Below are 21,836 nucleotides of genomic sequence, written 5' to 3'. Positions count from 1 at the left end.
CCACTAAGGACAGGTGATTGGGAGGGAAAGAAGGACAGAGAGAAGAGAGTTGGAGAAATTAAAAATGTTTTACTAATGCTACCAATAAAAATAGATAAAATAATACAAAATATACAAAACCAATCTTGAAAGTCCCAGCAACTGCAGAGCCGGCACCCATAGTCCTAGACTGGACTCTGCAGCCAACCGGAGCTGGATTCAGTCTGTCACTAGGCCTCAGTTTGCAGGGACGGCTAGCAAGGTCCTCTCCTAATGTCAGCCATAAGGAAAAAGGAACTAGATCCTCGTGATCTTCCACTTCTATATGAAGTATCATGTGAATGGGATGGAATACTTCAGTTGGTCAGTCTTTTGGTCACCTGTTTCTTGTTGCCCCTCTCGCGAGATGTGCATCCATCCTTAATCAGTCCAGCGACCTTGCATATCATTGCTATGTCTACCAAAACATCTATTTGGCTTTCAGGAAAGCAGCTAATAAGAAGGCTTTAGCTGACAGGCAAATTCACTACAAGAGAAACTTGTTTTTACCAAAACGAGGACAATAATTTTGGTATTTCTTCTTTTAAGTTGTATTAAATATAGCCTAAGATTCCTCAGCTAAGCTTCCCTGTTTAGGCAAAAAACCAAAATTCCTTTTGTAACTGTTTACTTTTTATCAAAAGCTCATTGGTCAGTTTGTGCTAGAAGGTTAAATTTCAACATAGCTACCACAGATTCTTTAAACAGCGTTCCGTTACAAGAACAAGGATGCCTGCTGCCCCATGCCAGCAGCACTGCCCTGACTAAGGCCTCTTTACCCAGCACAATCCCAAATATGCTTTTCCCAGGAGCTCAGCATCACTATACTTACACCAGTATTATTTTCATGATACTGGGTTAGAAGACTATAAAAGCTGAAGACACCAAGCTGAGGGTCTGAGCTCTATAATGCTAATCAGGACAGTATTACAGATATTAATACTTCTGACTCAGAGCCGTATTTCCTCACAAGTTTGTATATAGGCTACACTCAGTATGATAGAAATTTTGAATCAAGACGTATAAAGAAATTACAATATACATGTAACCAGCACCAGCTACGGTTATAGTTTACTGATCTTTCAACATAATTTCTTCAGCAACAGTCATGAACTAACAAGGCATGGAGATGGTGCGTTTGATCTGACACAAATTCAAACCCCCCTTGCAGCCCTGGCAGCAGCTGGGCCACCTGGTGGTGCTGCTAGGGAAGCCTCAGCTCCCACTGCCCACATCACTCTTGTTTTGGGGTTGAGACATGACTATCTCCACATCTCTCAACCAGGCACTTTTCAAGATCACTAGATTTCACTTACAGTCAGGTGAATGCTGATTGACCTAGTCTGCTTCTGTCCCACTAGCACACACATCACTCTTGAGCAACAGACAGGATTTTTATAATTAGGCTTTTCTTCTGAAGATGTGGGACCGGGTGAGTAGACAAGAAACTACCTGAACAAGCAACAGGACTGCAGGAGGGAGCTGAGAAATGAAGCCCTAGCGATAGCTGGCAAGAAGACTCAGGCTCAACACCAAGTAGATCTGAACAGTCAACCAAAAGGCAGCGACTTCGCTTGAGGTGCAGTGTGGCCCCAAACAGGCACCGGCGAGGTTTCAGCAGATGAACAGCTGAGCTGTGGAGAGGAATACAGGCAACCCTGAATTTAATCCCTGCAACACAGTTTGCTACTAAGACCACATACCTTTCCCTGCTTGTTGTGGAATAATTACTGAGGGGGCAAATTATTGAAACTTATTATCAAGGATGTGCTTATTGAGAATAAAGCTAGATCCACATCTTTAGCATATAAGGCAAAAGCACAAAGGGGAAGAAATCTGCTCTGTATGGATTCCCCCCCCCCCCCCGCCTGCATTCTTGGATGGTAGCGCATGAAGAAGCTCAGTGGATTACCCATTAAGGGGATAAGGGGGGTGGAGTGGTGTGAAAATACTGTGGCCAGGGCCAGGCCCTGTATAACAAGGCAGGTACTTGTGGGGGATTACGGTGTTGAGCCGTGGAGACGGAGCCCAGTGTAGCTGAGAGAGCAGCAGGGAGAGCTGCCATAGATCCAGATCATGGAAGAGTCACTGACACCTGGAGTGTTAGGTGAGCCGCCAAGAACATGGGAGGGAACCTCTCTAAAGAAGAGGGTATTATCTACATGGAAGTTGCTTCTGAAGAAGCAGGGTATTAGCCTTCTGGAATTAACTTTATGAAAGATGTTACTATGGGACAAGACACAAGGTTTAGAGGCTAATATGATGGCAGCATTTAGTGTGTCACAATGGATGGACTTGGGAAATAAACTGTTTGATAACAATACCCAAGGATCCAAAGAAAGAACTGAACTGTTAACGACATGGCACTTGTCGCTAGAGACTTTGAGAGGATTAAAAGAGCAATGGGAACATGCAAAGACAGCAGAGGGGGGTGGCTTCCCTGGACTGCATTTGAAAAAAAAATAAAAAAGGCACTGTCCCAAATCCCGAACCCCCCTGTTACTAATGATTCTCCAGCACCGTTCAAGTCCGCGTTATCTGATAACTCAGATGAGGATAGGGGTTTGCAGCATTTTCTTGAAAAGTTAAAAGGAGTATGTGTACGTGTTACCTCGAGATCAGATAAAAACCATGAAAGACTCAAGCAAAATTAGACCTGTGCAATGTAACAGCTATAGATCATTTAGGAAGGAACGATGGGGATTTGTTGAAAGGGGCGGGTATCCCCCAACTCTTGGAAGAGACACTAATTGGCACATCACAATTATAGGTGCGATTAGTTTCTGAAATCCTGAGGCAGTCAATAGACCTTGCATATCAAGCTATGATAAAGGTGCCTGAAACCAACAAAGCAGCCAAATCATAAATGACTATTAAACAGGGTCCCAATGAGAATTACATGCAATTTATTGACCATCTTCAAGAGGCCATCAATAAGCAGGTTGAAAACCTAGAAGCTAAGGATGCACTGGTGTTGAAATTAGCAGTAGAGAAAGCTAATGTTTGCTATCAATGTGTTATCTGCGAGTTTTACAGTACATATTACTGCTTCTGTGTATTGCCCCTCTGAAAATCAAGCAGCTTGTCAGGAATGTGAGTTAATTGTTTTACTGGTTGTTGTGAGAGTTGTTTCTTTGTGGTATTGATTGTGTAAGTACGCCGTAAACCTTCTCCCCACTTTTCCATCTCGCACTGCAAGCAGCCCTGTGCTTCCCCTCCCTCCCTCCCTCTTCTCATGGTTTTTACTTACGAGATGGAGTCAGGAATGACTGTTTTCAGTCGTGTTCCTAAGAAATTGGTATTGGGAGGTGTTTTAAAACATAGGAAAGCACTTGGAAATATGAGGAAGGAAGATCTTGTGAAATATTGTAATCAGTGGTGGCTGCTGTATAAGTTAGATGACTGGGAAAACTGGCTGAAGAATAGAACCTTTAAGTACCTTTAAGTATAACATTTTGTTACAATTAATGTTGTTTTTTTAAAGCAAGAAGAGAAAAAAAAAAAAAAAGAAAACAAAAAAGAAAAAAAAAAAAGAAAAAATATCGCTGAGAGAGCTGAGAGAGAATTAACTGGTAACACAGCAGTCATAGATGTTTTCCTTATTAACTTGTTTTCTTCATAGGCATCTGTTTAAGCATATTATAGTTGTAATAAGTCTTTGCTTGTTACATGGTACAGTAAGTTCACAGACTGCTAAATCATGAGAATCCGTTGACTCAAAATGTGCGTTTTGTGATAATACAGAAGACCATGAGCAATTTAGATCTTTACTGCGTGAATGTGATGATAAGATTTTGTGTGTAGTAGCTGCTACTTTTCTTTCTAGCATGCTAGCTTTATTCCGGCATTCAGACTTACGCAGCTCTGTGATGGGCTGTATCTCATCTCGATGTGCTGGATTTGGCTCTTTTGTATGCACACCAGATAAAGAATCCTGGTTTTGGGATAACAGTTGTAGCGCACCAGATGAGACACTAATAAAAGCCTTGCCCAGTCCAGCTTGCTGCAGCGGTGGGGGGGTGGGTGCCGATTGGGCTCCAGCGCGCACTGACCTGTTCTCTCAGGGAGACCCAGTGGCACCACTACCTGGCTGAGCAGTAAGTAGCTTAAAGGTGCAATGCTAAAATTGAGATATTGTCTTGAATTAGTGTTACTGTGATCTATCTGCATATTTGAACTTGGTATTTGGTTTTCATATCTGAGCTCAGTATTTTAGTTTGCATATTTATATTTGGTACAATTTGGTACAATTTGTTTGTGGAGATAATTACAAAACGGGAACCGGTTCCACTGCTAAAATACCACCTTGCTCCCCCTTAGGATGCATCCTTACACATTAGAGTAACTTTGTGGTCTGTGTTATAGTGCTGTATTGCAATTAATGTTGTTCTGCAGAACTTTGGAAAAAAATGGGATGAAGTATGGTACTGTAAGTTAATTTGCTCTTATTGCTTTCTAATAATTTTGAGACCAGAAAAGAATTTCAGTTGTTAAACTCTGATTTGAATTGGAGGTATGGGAAAGAAAACTAAATGCTATGATGAGAGTTGTATTTAAAAGTTGCTAGAATATGGACTGATTTGGACCTAGGAAAATGGAAATAATGGATTGATGGTTAATATGCTGGTTTTTGACATCTGTAAGAAATTGCAAAAGGGAGATGGGGCTGAGGAATGTGACTGTTGCTGGGCTAATTAGAATTGCATATAAAGTGTACTATGGTTGAAACGAAATGGAAAAACAAAGGAGCAAAATATCCCAGGTCTGTGCTTGAACATAAATTTCAGGCCTGTGTCAAGCTGCAAGATAAAGTCAGCTCATTGTAACTGAGGAGTCTGCCAGTGCCTGGCAGCTCCCACTTCGTACCAGTTATTACACCACCTGCATGGCCTTGGCTATGTCTAAACTGCAGCAAGAAGAGAAAGAAAAAAAAAAAATATTTCCACTAGTTTCCACTAGTATTTCCACTAGTATTGGCAGCTGAAGTATTGGTAAAGCCAACACTACACTGATAGAACTGAAACAGGACTTTGATCTGGTAAGGGAAAACAATATCCAATAAATACGACAGCCAAAATGGAGTTAGAAACTTTGATGAATAAATTTATGACAACCGTACAGGATGACTGCATTCGATTGGACTTGCAGATTTGTCTATTTATAGCTACAACATAGAAACAACCTGTGGCTATTGTGGGACAGTATGATGAGATTGCTAACAGACTGATATACCAATTGTTACTCTGATCAAAAAACTGCAAGGAATGAATTTAAGTCTTAATAGACCATGATCCTTTTGTCACATATGTACCACTTGTGAAATTTAATTTTGAATTTTTTAAAATTTGCAATCTATGTCCTTGTAAATTGCATTAGCTGATTTTCTTAACAGCACAGCTTTTGGCATGCCTAAATGTAAATTGCTGCAGAACCTTCAAGTCTTTAACATCAGGTCACAGACCATACTTGTATCTGGTCTGATCCTACATACTTGCACAGTTTTTGTTGATGGTTCTGGGAAGTCTCATTAAGCTGTAGTGGTCTGGCGTGAAGATAACAATTGGCATCATTCTGTGAAAATTGTTGAAGGTTCAACCCAATTAGCAGAACTTGGCACAGCTTTCTATTACTTAGAGCTTTTTAAGGAGGAACCTCTAAATTTGATTTGTGATTCTGAGTACATAGTCAAGGTCCAACGCACGTATCTGATTCTGAAGTGGTTTTTGTTTTTGTTTTTTCTTTTTTTTTTATACAAAAAGGGGGGAGAAGTAGGGAAAACACCACAAACCCAGTTGTCAAAAGCATTGTATGTGATGAATCACTTATATCTAAGTGGTGCAGCCCAAATTCCCCCTATGATGAAACACTTTGCAAGTATGACCCAAAAACATGGTAAATCAGAAAGAACCTACATTAGTTATGGTCAAATCACTAGTTAATGGTCAATGGGAAGGGCCACATCAATTGGTAACCTGGGGGAGAGGCTTTGCTTGTGTCTTTACAGATCATGGGCCGCAATGGTTGCCGGCACAAAATGTGAAACCTGTGTTATCTTCTTGACAGTGACTGCTGCAGCTGCTGCGTTTTGGATGCCTGCACAGACAAAGACTAACATGTGGATTACTTTAGCCAACATGACTGACCAGGTCTCTATATGCCTAGCTATGGCGTCTCCGGAAAACCCGTTCCATACATGCTTGGTTGGCATCCCCCTTGATGACTACAGCAGCATCATACGACTGTTTCAAAATAGTGGTCGGTGCAGAGGCATTGCAACAAACTGTAATAATACAAACATGGCACTTTGGATTAATTGCCTCCCAGAAGCAGATATCGAACAGGAAATGGAATTGCTGGGATCTGTGCCCATGGACGCTTGTATCCAGCTGGTTTGTGAAAAGCGTCAGGACAATACACAAGAGCATGAATGGAAAAAACTGCAAAATGTTAATGCTACCCTTGGTGACTATAGAAATGAAACTCGATGGTGTAATGCCTTGCAGAAGAATCCAACGGGTGTCATTGATAATGGGAGACAGTGACCCCAAAACCTCCTGCATGGTGTATTCTTGATCTGTGGAGACAGAGCCTGGCCAGGAATTCCTTCTAATGCTGTTGGAGGACTGTGTATTTTGGGACAATTAACTCTCTTAACGCCCAATGTATCCATGATAGTAGATCACAGAAGAGCAAGATGGGAAAAATGCTTTTTTGCATGTATATGAGTCAAAATGTGATGATAATGTAGATTTTTGGGGATCAGGGTCAAGGGTTTTAGGATCTCTTGTATCTGGTGTTGGCACAGCTAAAGCTCTAAATCCTTTAAAAAAATTAGGATGCTAGCTAGCTAAGCAAACTAACAGAACTTCTAAGGCTTTAAGTGGGCTTTTGTTAGATGTAGATTTTGTAAGACATGCTACACTGCAGAACAGAGCCACAGTAGACTTTTTGTTATTAGTTCAAGGACATGGATGTGAAGATTTTGATGGTATGTGTTGCATGAACTTGTCTGATCATTCTGAATCAATTCACAAAGCAATTAGGTTAGATGATACGACCATGAAAAGTGGGGTTTAGACAAATGGTTGAATGGTTGGGGTATTACAGGGTGGATTAAGGATTTAATAAAAAATGGTCCAGTTCTATTGATGGTTGTATTAGTAATATTAATGCTTCTCTCTTGTATCTTACAATGAGTACAATGTATAGTAGAAAAATCTATGAAAGGTCTATGGCTAGTTGAAAAACAAAAAGAGGGAATTGTGGGGGACTACAGTCAGTCCGTGGATTCCCTGATGGAGGGTATGGGAACAGAGACTGACCTTGAAGATATTAAGGTGTACCCATGAGAAAGAAGGGAGTAAAAGAGTAACACTGACGTTAGCAAAATTAGCCAATGATATGTTACTATTGCAGCCTGTAACCAATAGCAAAAAGACACATGAGCTGGTAAAGACTATATAAAAAAGCGTTTGTGGCAATAAATGAAGGCTGCTGTTTGTACATAAGAAGAACTTTGTCTATGTCATTTGTCCATCTCAATCGCGACAGGTACAGGAACCAGATCGTACAGCTTCTGCCAATTAAAAAGGATAAATGTTCAGTTCTGTCCAAAATGCTAGTTACTGAGCCAGAAATTTGTCTGTTGGATGAACTTTGCTAATTATAATCTCATTATAATACCAAAACACATATCCATCTCAAAGGGTATACACCTCCAGCATATTTTCGAGCATGTGTAGTCAAGTTTTTACACCAATCAAGGTATGCATGACTAGAGTCACTCAAGCTCCACCTAAACATAGAAAATAGTATAAAATACCCTAACAGTGGGGGAGGTGGGGGGGAAGACACCACCACTAAAAAGTCAAGAGAACAGCAGAATAATACTTCTGGGACCAGTGGACAGGCTGTGCCTATCATCTCCATGCCAAAGGGATGCTTTCGGGTAAGAGTTGCAGACTTAGTTTTACCAAGTTTTCCCCAGGACACTTAGACTTCAAGCTTATATTTGTAATCACATTGGAAGTGCTATATAGTCATCTTAGAATTTATATATATTCGGTACCAATACTTATTTCTTGCAACTAACATTTGTTTTACAACTAAAGTGTATTTTGCAACTCAGGTGTGTTTTTTGCAGACAGTGTATTTATCAATGGCATCTAAATGACAGACCCGGTCCTGTCACTGCCTGCTGTCCCTCCTGTCACCAGCGAGGCCTCTGAAAACTGGACAAAACATGCCCAGATTTGGGGCCAAACTCGCCCAAAGTCTCCAAGAGAAAAGACAGGAAGAAGGATATGGGACAGAGGGAGAAAGCGAAGGGAGCAGGACAAAGGGAGGGAAGAGGAAAAACTAGTGCCGGGCTGAAGGACTGAAATGGAGGAACTGAAAGAAAAGAGCCAGGAAGCAGGAGAGTGAGAGAAAAGGAAAGAAGAAAGGAAAGAAGAGACATGCAGCCAGACAAGGGGTTAGTGAGAGAGGATGGGACAGAGAACAGGATTAAAAGGAAATAAGGCAAAGCAAGGCAAGGGAAGGCAAGAAAGGCAGGACAATGGAGGAGTTTGCCTCGGTTGATGAGGACTGGGTTAGGGAGCAGTTAGGCAGTCTGGACATTCATAAATCTATGGGTCCGGAAGGGATGGACCCACGGGTTCTGAGGGAGCTGGCTGAGGTCATTGCTGGACCACTCTCCATCATCTTTGCCAAGTCTTGGGAAATGGGAGAGGTGCCTGAGGACTGGAGGAAAGCAAATGTCACTCCAGTCTTCAAAAAGGGCAAGAAGGAGGACCCGGGTAACTATAGACCCGTCAGCCTCACCTCCACCGCTGGGAAACTGATGGAACGACTTCTCCTTGGTGCCATCTCAAGGCATATGAGAGATAAGAGGATCAATAGGGGCAGTCAACATGGCTTCACCAAGGGGAAGTCGTGCTTGACCAAGCTCATTGACTTTTATGAGGACATAACAAGATGGATGAATGATGAGAAAGTGGTGGACGTGATCTACCTTGACTTGAGTAAGGCATTTGACACAGTCTCCCACAGCATCCTTACAGCTAAACTGAGGAAGTGTGGACTGGATGATTGGGTAGTGAGGTGGACTGCGAATTGGCTGAAGGGAAGAAGCCAGAGAGTTGTGGTCAATGGGGCGGAGTCCAGTTGGAGGCCTATATCTAGTGGAGTGCCTCAGGGATCAGTACTGGGGCCTATATTATTCAATATATTCATCAATGATTTGGATGAGGGAATTGAGTGTACTATCAGCAAGTTTGCTGATGACACCAAGCTGGGAGAAGTGACTGACACTGGAAGCTGTGCTGCCATCCAGAGACCTGGACAGGCTGGAGAGTTGGGCAGGGACAAATTTAATGAAATATAACAAGGGAAAGTGTAGAGTCCTGCATCTGGGCAGGAACAACCCCAGGTTCCAGTATAAGTTGGGGAATGACCTATTAGAGAGCAGCGTATGGAAAAGGGAACTGGGGGTCCTGGTGGACAACAGGATGACAATGAGCCAGCACTGTGCCCTTGTGGCCAGGAAGGCCAATGGCATCCTGGGGTGTATTAGAAGGGGGTGGTTAGAGGTTCTCCTGCCCCTCTACTCTGCCCTGGTGAGACCACACCTGGAATATTGTGTCCAGTTGTGGCCCCTCAGTTCCAGATGGATAGGGAACTTCTGGAGAGAGTCCAGCGCAGCCACGAATATGGTGAAGGGAGTGGAGCATCTCCCGTATGAAGAAAGGCTGAGGGAGCTCATTAATGTTTACAGATATATAAAGGGTGAGTGTCAGGAGGATGGAGCCAGGTTCTTCTTGGTGACAACCAATGATAGGACAAGGGGCAATGGGTACAAACTGGAACACAAAAGGTTCCACTTAAATTTGAGAAGAAACTTCTTCCCAGTGAGGGTGCCAGAGCCTCGACCAGGCTGCCCAGGGAGGCTGTGGAGTCTCCTTCTCTGCAGACATTCAAACCTGCCTGGACACCTTCCTGTGTAACCTCATCTGACTGTTCCTGCTCCGGCGGGGGAATTAGACTAGCTGATCTTTTGAGGTCCCTTCCAATCCCTGACATTCTGTGATTCTGTGAAAAGAACTTGCACCTGTTGCTTTAATAAAACTCATTATTTATGGATCTAGTAATGAGAATTTCTCATTGAATGCACTCAGACTTATATTATATATTATATTATTTGTGAATCTGTTCAAGTGTGTAAATTCAATGGCTGCGATTGCCCCACAGTATTCATGAATCTATTGTGCGAATTCAATGTACTCGTTGAATGCGCTCAGACTTATACTATATGTTATACTATTCATGAATCTGTGCCATCGTGTACGCCGGACCAGCTGTTGAGTATGATTTGACTTATAGTGCCATTTTGAGGTTATTTAATGTAATTGGGCATCACTCAGAGATTAAGCTCAGCCACCCCCAGCCTCCAGTGCACACACTAGAATGCAAGGGAGTTGAGCTTCTGCTAAATTAATCCTCTTAAGGCAACACATGTAAACTGGGGATAAGTATTATTTACATGCTTTAGAGGGGTGTCATGAGGATAAATTAGTTCCCATTTGAACTATGAAAATGAAAAGCACTGTATAATAATACTAAATTGTAAACCTGTAATTAAACTGCATCAGTTTATAGACACTAACATATTAATCTCCCTCCCTCCAACCTCTGGCTTTAAGTTCTGTCATGATTGGTCTTTGAAATAGGTTTTACGTCATGTGCTTACAGTTAAATGCAATTAAGTATTTATATTCAGTATATAGATACAGCCATACATACTTACTCATGCTCTTTTACTAAAATTACTAAATTGCAATCTTAGAAATCAAAGCAGGAATACTGTGCACAATTGTTTGTAACTCTGAACACCTGAAAAAAATTTGAAAACAGGGCAACAGCCTTTTATATTTATGGTCATAACAGGTTACATGTTAAATATAATCAACTCTCAAGTTCTAAGAAGCAGCAGCATTTAAAAAAATTAAACACTTTGATAATTTACATGCCTGTTCAGCAGTGCACACCATCAAAGAAAAACAGCAACTGCTGTGAAGCAGCCAGTGCAAAACAGAAAATGTAAAGACAGAACAGATGTGCTGGTTCTGACTCAGAGTTAATTTTTTCCATAGTAGCTTGTATGGGACTATGTTTTGGACTTGTGCTGGAAACAGCATTGATAATACAGGGATGTTTTAGTTATTGCTGAGCAGTGCTTACACAGAGTCAAGGCCCTTTCTGCTTCTCACACCAGCCCACCAGAAAGTAGGCTGGGGGTGCACAAGAAGCTGGGAAGGAACCCAGCTGGGAGAGCTAACCCCAACTGACCAAAGAGATTCCATACCATATGATGTCATGCTCAGCAATAAAAAGCTGGGGAAAAGAAGAAGGAAGGAAAGCCCTCTCCTATCTCACGTGTAAATGAACTGGATTATAAAATGACCTCATGCGTGACATGAGGTGGTGGGCTGTACCGAAATCTTCAACGTGTTCACCTCCCTCCAGAGGACGTCATGGGACTGATCGACCTGTGGAGCAGTGATATCTTACTGTCTCTCTCTCTGATATCTTAGTCTAACATATCTACTTCATTTTCCTTCTCTCTCTCTCTTTTTTCCTTCTTCTTGAACATAAAAAGGTAATATCATTTTAAGTTCTGCTGCTAACGTCTTGTTAAGTTTTGCGATATAATAATATACTTTTGTGAATTTTTGTATATGCCAGAATGCCCTGCATCTCTCTCTTAGTCTGAGATTAGTTAAGTAAATTGTAAGCTCAAATAACATTTTTTGAGAATTCTGTTCAGCTGCATATCCCACAAGAAAATGCTTGGAAGGTGCAGATCTACTTGCTACAGTCAGAACAGTGAAGTGAACAAGACAAGTAGCTGAAGTACCTAGTAAAGCCAATACTACACTGATAAACAGAACTTTGAGCCGGTAACGCAGAATATAATATTCCCATTTTGCCAGTAAAGAAGACACATTCTATGGAATACTGGTTGGTACAAGATTTGAGAGCCATTAATAAGATTGTGATGAATGTGCATGTGGTAGTGCCAAACCCATATGTTCTTTTGATGTGCTTGTTGGGGTAAAAGTAGTATCAAGGCTGCTTCTATCTGGAGCAGTACAACAAGCAACCGGGCAAAATACAGTAGAAAAGTTAAAATTGTGGTTTAGTTATTTACTGAAACCCAAATCAATTGAATCAGACAACAGAACAGAACTTTACTGTTGGGGTGGTCCAAGAGGAGGCAAAATCTGAAATACCACTAAGGAGTTAACAGATGTCCTCAGATTACTGCTTTTTGCCCCAAAATCTCCCTGGGGTAAAAGAAACTAAAGACCCCCCAAATCCTCTCCAATATCCTGGACAACCAGTCCTAGTTGAACTCCCCAATGTGAGGCAAGTCGCCTGGTACTAAAAACCCCTTTCAATAAATATGCCTGGGTGGCCACTGATGCCCATGGCAGGGAGCATAAAATCAATACTAGGTTGTCCTGGTTTTGTTAAAAACAAGTTTCTCTTTCAGTGAATTTTGCCTGTCAGCTAAAGCCTTCATATTAACTGCATTTTCCTGGAGAACCAGACACGTGTTTTGGTAAACCTAGCAATGGAATGCAAACTTATTGATAAGCACGGATGGACATCTCGAGAGGGGCGATGAGAAACAAGTGACCAAGAAACTGACCAACTGTGTATAACATCCCATTCACATGAATGCTTCATATAAAAGTGTGAGATCACGAGGATCTCGTCCCTTTTGCCCTTTTCCCTTTTTCCTTATGGCCGACATTAGGAGACGACCTTGCTAGTCGTCCCTGCGAACTGAGGCCTAGTGACAGACTGAATCCAGCTCCGGTTGGCTGCAGAGTCTAATCCAGGACTTTGGTTGCCAGCTCTGCAGTTGCTGAGACTTTCAAGATTGGTTTTGTATATTTTGTATTATTTTCTCTATTCTTACTAGTAGCATTAGTAAAACATTTTTAATTTTTCCAACTCTCTTCTCTCTGTTCTTCTTTCCCTCCTGATCACCTGTGGGAAGGGGGGAGAGGGAGGGGCAAAAAGGGGAAAGTGGGGGGGAGAGGGGGTTAACAATACATCTGCCAGGGTTTTATTGTCACCCCGCAATCTTAACCCTCGACATAGGTGGATTGGTCCCTCTTTCTAAAGCTGGTCCTTCGGACTGATTTTTTCCTTTTTCTTTCCTTTCAGGAAGAAGAGGAAAGAAATGGGTCTTTAGATCTTCTCCTGTCAAAAGTTCCTGCTTCCTCAAGGTATATGTAATTGGCTAATTGAAGAGACTAAGTCATATGGGACTTATAGAATTTTTAGCTGTTATAAGCTTGTTAAGTTTTTGTGATTTGTTTTGTTTTATTTAGAAGCATCCTTTTGGAGAACCAAATCTATATAGTTAGACAAGAAACACCTATGATAAAGTACAAAAAAGGGGAAAAATCTCCTGGAGCAACTTGTGGATTTTGTGTTATGGATATATACTGTATGGATGCATTGCTGGACAAATTCCCAAAAATGTAACTGATAGAAACCTGGCTTGGGAAATAATAAAAGGATTTGTCCACCTTTGGAATCAAATCGAACAGGGAATATGTGTTAACACTGCCCACTTCTGCAGGAGAAAGTTTTGGGTTTGCAATGATTAACCTAAGCCTTTCTGAAATGTTATCAAAGATTAGATTACATCCACCTTGATAAAAATAGCGCATGGTTTGGTCCTTCTGGGACCCAATTTGTTGTCCCAACAAATTCTACTTGGATTGATTTATGGAACAAAACATGTTGTGAATGGCCATCCTCTGACAGTAGGACAGACCCATCTAATTGTAGTTGTGCTTCTAAGAGAGTTAGTATGTGGTGTACCTATGTAGAATGGTGGCCCCCTTACGCTGAGAGTGATTCTTACAATCATGAGTTTACTATTGAATGGGACACTGAATGGTGCATTGAAATGCCAGACACAGTAGGCCCAGAAGTCGCCGATCATGGTGGACACACCAACTATAAATGGGCTTGGACTTGGAAGACCTACTTGAGTATAGAGATCAATCCCGATGATGTACCTCTCTCAATGATACCACACAAAAAATGGACAAAATCTGACAAATTTAGCTGTAAAATGTCTTGAATTGTACTACTGGAGCTGGTAATCCTATAGAGACCTAGTATATTCCAGAACTGAGAACCTTTATACGAGCATGTACCTGTTGGTACCTCAAATTTGAGGCTTCAAAATAACAATACTGGAGAGTTGCTTCTAGCAATGCAACCTAGAGACCTCTTGAACGGATGGAGTCCAGGCTCATGGTTTTCCTCTCTCCTGAAATAAGTGGGACTAGCTGGGTGGGGACAATGGTTATTACAAATTGGACTATCCATAAGAACTTGATTACTGTTCCTAATGGTTGTCATAGCTATTGTTTAGTGTATGATTTCTCGCTTGCTTTCTTCTAACTCTTCCCTCTTTTCTCCTGTTTGCTATGTAAGAATCACCACTCCCAAAGATGATGCTTGTTTGGACCATGGGGTGGCAGAAGATGTTTTGGACATAAAGATCACTACCATCAATGAAGCAAAAAATAGTGTTTAAGTCACAGGGTGGTGTGACAACCTTGAAGCACTTCCCCATCCCAATTAAAACTGATACTTTGGGTGGAAAAGATAGATGCCCGTGAAGGCACACACATAGTATTTTCGTTCCCAAGGTTTTGTGCAGTTAACAGAGTTGCTGTGAAGGCCTCATGGTCTAATTGGGATGACAGAGATGAACCATCTGGTGGACAAGCAACTACCAGAAGAAACCATGAATCAACAGCTGCCCCTGACGGGCAAAACAACTCACTTCTGGTCAGCACTGTGAACTTTCCCCTAGTATGAAGACCCCAGACCCATTTCCAGAAAAGTCTTCCTAATTAGCATGAAGAGCGAACAGAGGGAAGAGATAAACCATCCTCTCCTATCTCGCATGTAAATGAACTGGGTAATAAAATGACCTCACACGTGACATGAGGTGGTGGCGTGTACCGAAATCTTCAACGCTTCTACCCCCCTCCAGAGGACGTCATGGGACAGATCAACCTGTGGAGTGGTGATATCTTACTCTCACTCTCTGATATCTTAGTCTAACATATCTACTTCATTTTCCTTCTCTCTCTCTCTTTTTTCCTTCTTCTTGAACATATAAAGGTAATATCATTGTAAGTTTTGTTGCTAAAGTCTTGTTAAGTTTTGTGATATAATAATATACTTTTGCCGAGTCATTAATCACTGTAATTTGTATTCCACCAAGTGCTTTTAGTAAATTCATAACTGAATTGGACCTCTTGAGTTATTGTCTGTCATTCACTTTGCATTACTGCACAGAAATACCCAGAGTTAACTCACACCTGATCTCACTTGGTGAGAGAGGGCACGTGTCACGTTCAGAGTTAACTCATCCTTAATCCCACCTGGTGGGACAGGACAGATGGTACAAAAGTTAATGGGGGGGGAAAGCCACGGTTAATCAGGATCCAAATCTACATCCAACTTTCTGAGTCAGCATCCCTGTATGGGAATATAGTGGAAGAATGGCAAGGAGGATGGTTAAATGTAAATACGCTCAAGTGACTTGCAGCGGTGGTGTAGAAAAAGTGCATACATCACACTAATTGTTTTATTGACCTTGTGTGCTTGACAAGTAGAACCTCTTTGTTAGATAACATAGGCCTGTGAGAAAGTCTAAGGCCCTTATCATTGTGCCTGATATTCCTGCTTTATTGTGAGAAAGCGGAAGGCTGAGCCTGCATAAAGCCTTGAAATACAGGCGAGCACAGAAGGCCTAGTGATCTTCTACCAGGGCTGAACTTAATAGTGTCTGTGTCCCCACTTGTATTACCTCTGCCTGGGAGCTTAGGTGCTACTTCGGAGATCCCCTGGTAGAGAGGTAACTAAAATAAAACTTGCTCTTTGCAAATGCATTCATGGCCTCTGGTTCTTCTCGCGACGTGCCTGCGTTGGTTCACACAATCCCCAAACTGAAATCCAATGTGAAGCCAACAGTTATGCAGCACAGATTCAGGGTATTGGTATGAACACCTACTATTGTCTTCGGTACAGAAGATTAGACCCCACACATTAAACAGATCTCCAGCTTTGAAATCACCAGGAACATGTACAGCTGTAGCACTATCACATGAGAAAATCAAAACACAACAAATCTCAAATGTAAGAGGTGCTTTTGTGCCTCAAAAACATGCAAAACCCTCAAGTGAAAATTAGCATGGCAAATACAGAGAGGATTTCCAATAAATCACTTGGCTCTCCTGAATAAGTTAGTGAATAGACAACACATTCCTGTGCTTCTAACAGCATCCCCTTATTTTTTTCCTGGAGTGAGGCTCAGTCATGAAGCAAGAAAAGATACTGCATCACTTCTATCCACTGAGGAATCTAAAAGGATTTGTCATTTCAAAATCATAGTTAATTCACTTCACTAGTTCCCCTAGTAACCTCTTTTGCAAGGAAAGTGGCCAAAGCCAGTCATCAAATGCCGCATAAGACAGAATTTTGAACAAATAAACAATTCACCTTTTGTGAAAGGAAAGCACTGCAGAGTTATTCCATCTCCCTAGCCAGCTCATAAGCAAGTCAACAAGACTGCTGTGGTCAGAGATCTTCAAAGCCCTGGATCATTCTTATGTAACAATATGTAGTAGTATTCAAGAGCCGACTAATTTTGACTGTCGCTAGAAATATATGAAAACCAGAACTAGTACAGCCATCACAAGAGAAAAACAAAACAAAACAACAGAAGTTTTATATAAAACATATAAAACAACCCTGGAATGAAAACATCTCTAGGTAACACTGAGGAACATTTCCTCATCCATCTCCAGATTCAGATCTTTCCTTTCATCAAAGCTGTTTATGGCATTTCTGTGTCAGGTGTCCTCTTTTATATGCAAGTTTTTGTAAGTAAGTTTTTCCTGTTACTTACCTGTGCCTTCAAGTAGTGTTCAATGTAATTCCTCTTAAAACACTGATTTAGTGAGGTTAAACTTTTCAAAGCAAGAGAGGTCTATAAGACAGTTTTGTATTACAAACTGAACACCTGCAGCACAGGAGACATGACAGAGTGAATGGTGATCTTATGTTCAGCTGCCTGTGCTATTAGAACCAGAAGAAGATTTCTTCTGGTTAGCATTTTTTTTTCCAATTTAAGTCATTTGATTAAAGATCAAAATAATATGAATCCCAGAAGAACACTTACTTGGTATATAATCAGAGGAACTAACCTTTTCCTTAAAATAATCCTGGAATTTTTAACATCATAAACATATCACAGAATCCCAGAATGTCAGGGATTGGAAGGGACCTCAAAAGCTCATCCAGTCCAATCCCCCCACTGAAGCAGGAACACCCAGATGAGGTTACACAGGAAGTTGTCCAGGTGGGTTTGAATGTCTGCAGAGAAGGAGACTCCACAACCTCCCTGGGCAGCCTGGTCCAGTGTTCTGTCACCCTGACTGAGAAGAAGTTTCTTCTTCTCAAATTTAGATGGAACCTCCTGTGTTCCAATATGTATCCACTGCCCCTTGTATTATCATTGGTTGTCACCAAGAAGAACCTAGCTCCATCCTCCTGACACTCACCCTTTATATATCTGTAAACATTAATGAGGTCACCCTCAGTCTCCTCCAAGCTAAAGAGCCCCAGCTCCTTCAGCCTTTCCTCACACGGGAGATGCTCCACTCCCTTCAGCATCTTCGTGGCTGCCCTGGACTCTCTCCAGCAGTTCCCCGTCCTTCTGGAACTGAGGGGCCACAACTGGACACAATTGCCCTGGTGAGACCACACCTGGAACCAGTAGAGGGACAGGAGAAACTTTCTCAGCCTACTAACCAGCCCCCTTCTAATACACCCCAGGATGACATTGGCCTTCCTGGTCACAAGGGCACAGTGCTGGCTCATGGTCATCCTGCTGTCCACCAGGACCCCCAGGTCCCTTTCCCCTACACTGCTCTCTAATAGGTCATTCCCCAACTTATACTGGAACCTGGGGTTGTTCCTACCCAGTTACAAGACTCTACACTTTCCTTGTTATATTTCATTAAATTTGTCCCCGCCCAACTCTCCAGCCTGTCCAGGTCTCTGGATGGCAGCACAGCCTTCTGGCGTGTCAGCCACTCCTCCCAGCTTGGTGTCATCAGCAAACTTGCTGACAGTCACTCTATTCCCTCATCCAAGTCATTGATGAATATATTGAATACTGTCAGTACTGACCCCTGAGGCACTGCAGTAGATACAGGCCTCCAACTGGATTCTGCCCCATTGACAACGACTCTCTGGCTTCTTCCCTTCAGCCAGTACGCAGTCCACCTCACTACCCGATCATCCAGTCCACACTTCCTCATTTTAGCTGTGAGGATGCTGTGGGAGACTGTGTCAAATGCCTTACTCAAGTCAAGGTAGATCACGTCCACTGCTTTGCCATAATCTAGCCACCTCTTTATGCCCTCATAAAAGTCAATGAGCTTGGTCAAGCATGACTTCCCCTTGGTGAAGCCATGTTGACTGCCCTTAATGACACTCTTATCCTTGATATGCTTTCAGATGGCACCAAGGATAAGTTGTTCCAGCACCTTCCCAGGGATGGAGGTGAGGCTGACTGGTCTATAGTTACCTGGGTCCTCCTTCTTGCCCTTTTTGAAGACTGGAGTGACATTTGCTTTCCTCCAGTCCTCAGGCACCTCTCCCATTTCCCAAGACTTGGCAAAGATGATGGAAAGTGGTCCAGCAATGACCTCAGCCAGCTCCCTCAGCACCCGTGGGTGCATCCCATCCGTACCCATGGATTTATGGATGTCCAGATTGCCTAACTGCTCCCTAACCCAGTCCTCATCAACCGAGGCAAACTCCTCCATTGTCCTGCCTTCCTCTGGGGCCTCAGCGGTACAGGGATCCTCAGGACAGCCTCCGGCAGAGTAGACAGAGACAAAGAAGACATTCAGTAACTCTGCCTTCTCTGTATCTTCTGCCACCAGGGCACCCACCTTGTTCATCAGTGGGTCTACATTGCCTCTGGTGTTAGTTTTATCTGCAATATATTTGAAAAAGCTCTTCCTGTTGTCCTTGACCCCTCTCGCCAGGTTTAATTCTAAGGAGGCCTTAGCTTTCCTAGTTGCCTCCCTACACCCTCTGACAACAGCCTTATATTCTCCCCAAGTGGCCAGCCCCTCCTTCCATGATCTGTAAACTCTCCTCTTCCACTTGAGCATACCCAGCATCTCCCTGTTTAACCACGCAGGTCTCCTGGCTCCTTTCCTTGACTTCCTACGTGTTGGGATGCTCTCATCTTGAGCTTGGTAGAAGCTTATCTTAAAAAAAAAAAAAAAAAAAAAAAAAATCAGGCCATGGTTTCTTGGGAGTCTGAGAGGAAAATCAGGAGAATATAGATCCTCTTTTGTAACCTTTGTCTTTGGTAATAGCAGTTTATTTTCTTGTGCTGCCTGGATTTTCTTCTTCGGTTTTGAGTATTTTATTGAAAAATGCAATAGAGACATACTGCAATCTCATTTACTAGGAAAACAGCAACATGTGAAAGACAAACATTTTAGTTTTGTGGATATTTTTTAAACTACCCTACTCAAAATCATTGTGAAATTTCGTAATTGATCAACCACTTATTTTTTTGTTTCCTATTCTTTTTGCTACTTGGTCTGTGATATAAGCATTAAATCTCTCTCTGAAAATACTTTAAATACTAATGAGCAAAGAGATATATTAACAATATGGAAACAGCTGACAAAGATCAACATGCCTCTGATTAGCGCAGACAATAATTACAGACAATGGTGATGAAGCACTCTCTGCAACACCCTTTCTGTCATTTACCCTCTTACATTAGCCATAGTATAGCTAATATAGCCATCATGTGCCCTTCCTTTCCCACCCTTGCCTTCCCCTTTTCTAATCACCCTTGACAGTTTTAGTTTTCTCTGTACCAGGTGCATACTCACCATAATTCTTCCTTCCCCTTAATTCCTTACGTTCAGGCTCTTGCCAGCTCTCACATGATACATGCCTTCAGCTTACAACATCTGAGCATCTTCCTCTGTTGCTTCATGTCCTGCGTCTGCTTTAGCTTCCCTTTGCACTACCACCAGGCAGCTCTTCGAACCACCTTCTCAGTATGTCCCACAACATCTAGAGCAATCACCTTGCCTCTGGCCACATCCCCATAGCCCTCAAAGCCAAAGAAGAGCACTGCTCCTGAAATTCACCTTCTTGCAGCACCACCTGCCTGGGCCTGCCAGGGTCACTGGACCCTAAGGAGAGGGGCTAGGCTGCAGATAAGCCCCATTATCGGAAAGACTCCCTTATTTTGTCCCACCTACTCTGTAGCTAACAAACATGTATTTTCTCTTTTCCAAAAAATATTACTTCCTAAACATCTTAAAGCAAAGATTCAATAGCAGAATCCTCTTTAGTAAACAACATAAGATCACAAAATAATTCAGGTTGGAAGGGACCTCAGGAGGTCACGCTTCTGAATGCCACAAAAAACAAAGCTCAAAACCAAAGAGCGAATGAAACAAAAGGAAGAAGTAGTATCAGACTTACCATGGACTTGATTGATTTCTGAATTCTGAGAAAGAATTTCATCTGCTAATTTTTGAGCAGTTGGCAAAACTTCCGTGTGGTGCACTGTGATCAAATACTGTACAAATTTTTGTAGTTGGTCTCTGTTCATTTGAAAGAGTGTCTCTGAAATGGGAAGATGCAGTTTGACCTGATCTGGCTTGCGGATCCGGTATAAAGAGAGTGCCACAACGTGCGCACAGTAAAATATGTCCTTGTTTCCACAGCTACAGGTCACTGAGGTAATCTTGCAACGATCAAAGCTGATAGCTACATTGCAAACAGTTTCTGGCTCCGATTGCATTGCAGGCTCTGTCACTGTGCCACTCAAGTGGAAACCTGTGAAGGGAAATAAAAGAGAGCTTACATTATCAAGTAAAATACCATTTCTCATTATCGATAACATTTCATTAATCAAGTAAAAATCATCATCTATTTTTGAGAAATTATATATCTTAAAGAACTTGCTTTAATTACAAATGTGATGAACCCTTTCTTTCATATGTACCCTTTTCATCTCCAATAAAATCAAAAGGAGCTAGTTTACAAACCCTCTTTGTCATTCCATCACAACATTCATAAAAGTTTGATAGTAAGAAAAACATTAATTTGGTAAATGATAGCTGCAGAAGTAGAGTTACATCCAATTAAGACCAATGTGAAACTCCCAGTAGCTCAGCAAGTTGGCAGCAACTTTCCAAACCCCACAGCAGGGAGTGTGCACCTACCAGCAAATTTAACCATTCTCTCAACCTGGAAGTAGTGCACTCCAGTGGCATGAACCTAGGTCCTAATCTCAACTCTACCACCAATTCACTGACACAAGTCACTTGACCTCTTTGTTTTCACCTCCCCCAGCACTGAGCTAATGCTAAAGCTCACCTTCAACCCAAGCAATCTGGTAGGGCAGCTATATTTGTGTAGCTCTTTGGAGATGGAAACTGCTGCAGTTACCAATACACAGGATATCATATTTATAATACTGAATGAGACATGAACGTACTGTTTCAGAAATCTGCATTTCCACTTGGCACAATGTCCTGGTTTTGTTAAAAACAAGTTTCTCTTTTAGTGAATTTTGCCTGTCAGCTAAAGCCTTCATATTAACTGCATTTTCCTGGAGAACCAGACACATGTTTTGGTAAACCTAGCAATGG

At 42.0% G+C, this 21,836-nt stretch overlaps 1 protein-coding gene across 1 annotated transcript in view; it reads right to left on the bottom strand.

Moving 5' to 3' along the window:
- The window catches only part of LOC135577055 (zinc finger SWIM domain-containing protein 6-like), a 193,088-nt gene that overhangs the window by 73,080 nt on the left and 98,172 nt on the right, over positions 1-21,836 (bottom strand). Inside the window, exon 2 of the mRNA XM_065044697.1 lies at positions 20,662-21,018. Coding sequence (XP_064900769.1) covers positions 20,662-21,018 — 357 coding nt within the window. The remainder of the gene's footprint in view (positions 1-20,661; positions 21,019-21,836) is intronic.

Source organism: Columba livia, chromosome W (genome assembly GCF_036013475.1).
Source record: "Columba livia isolate bColLiv1 breed racing homer chromosome W, bColLiv1.pat.W.v2, whole genome shotgun sequence".
NCBI lineage: Eukaryota > Metazoa > Chordata > Aves > Columbiformes > Columbidae > Columba > Columba livia.
The sequence above is the reverse complement of the archived record's forward strand: the minus strand, read 5'-3'. Positions and strand labels throughout refer to the sequence as shown.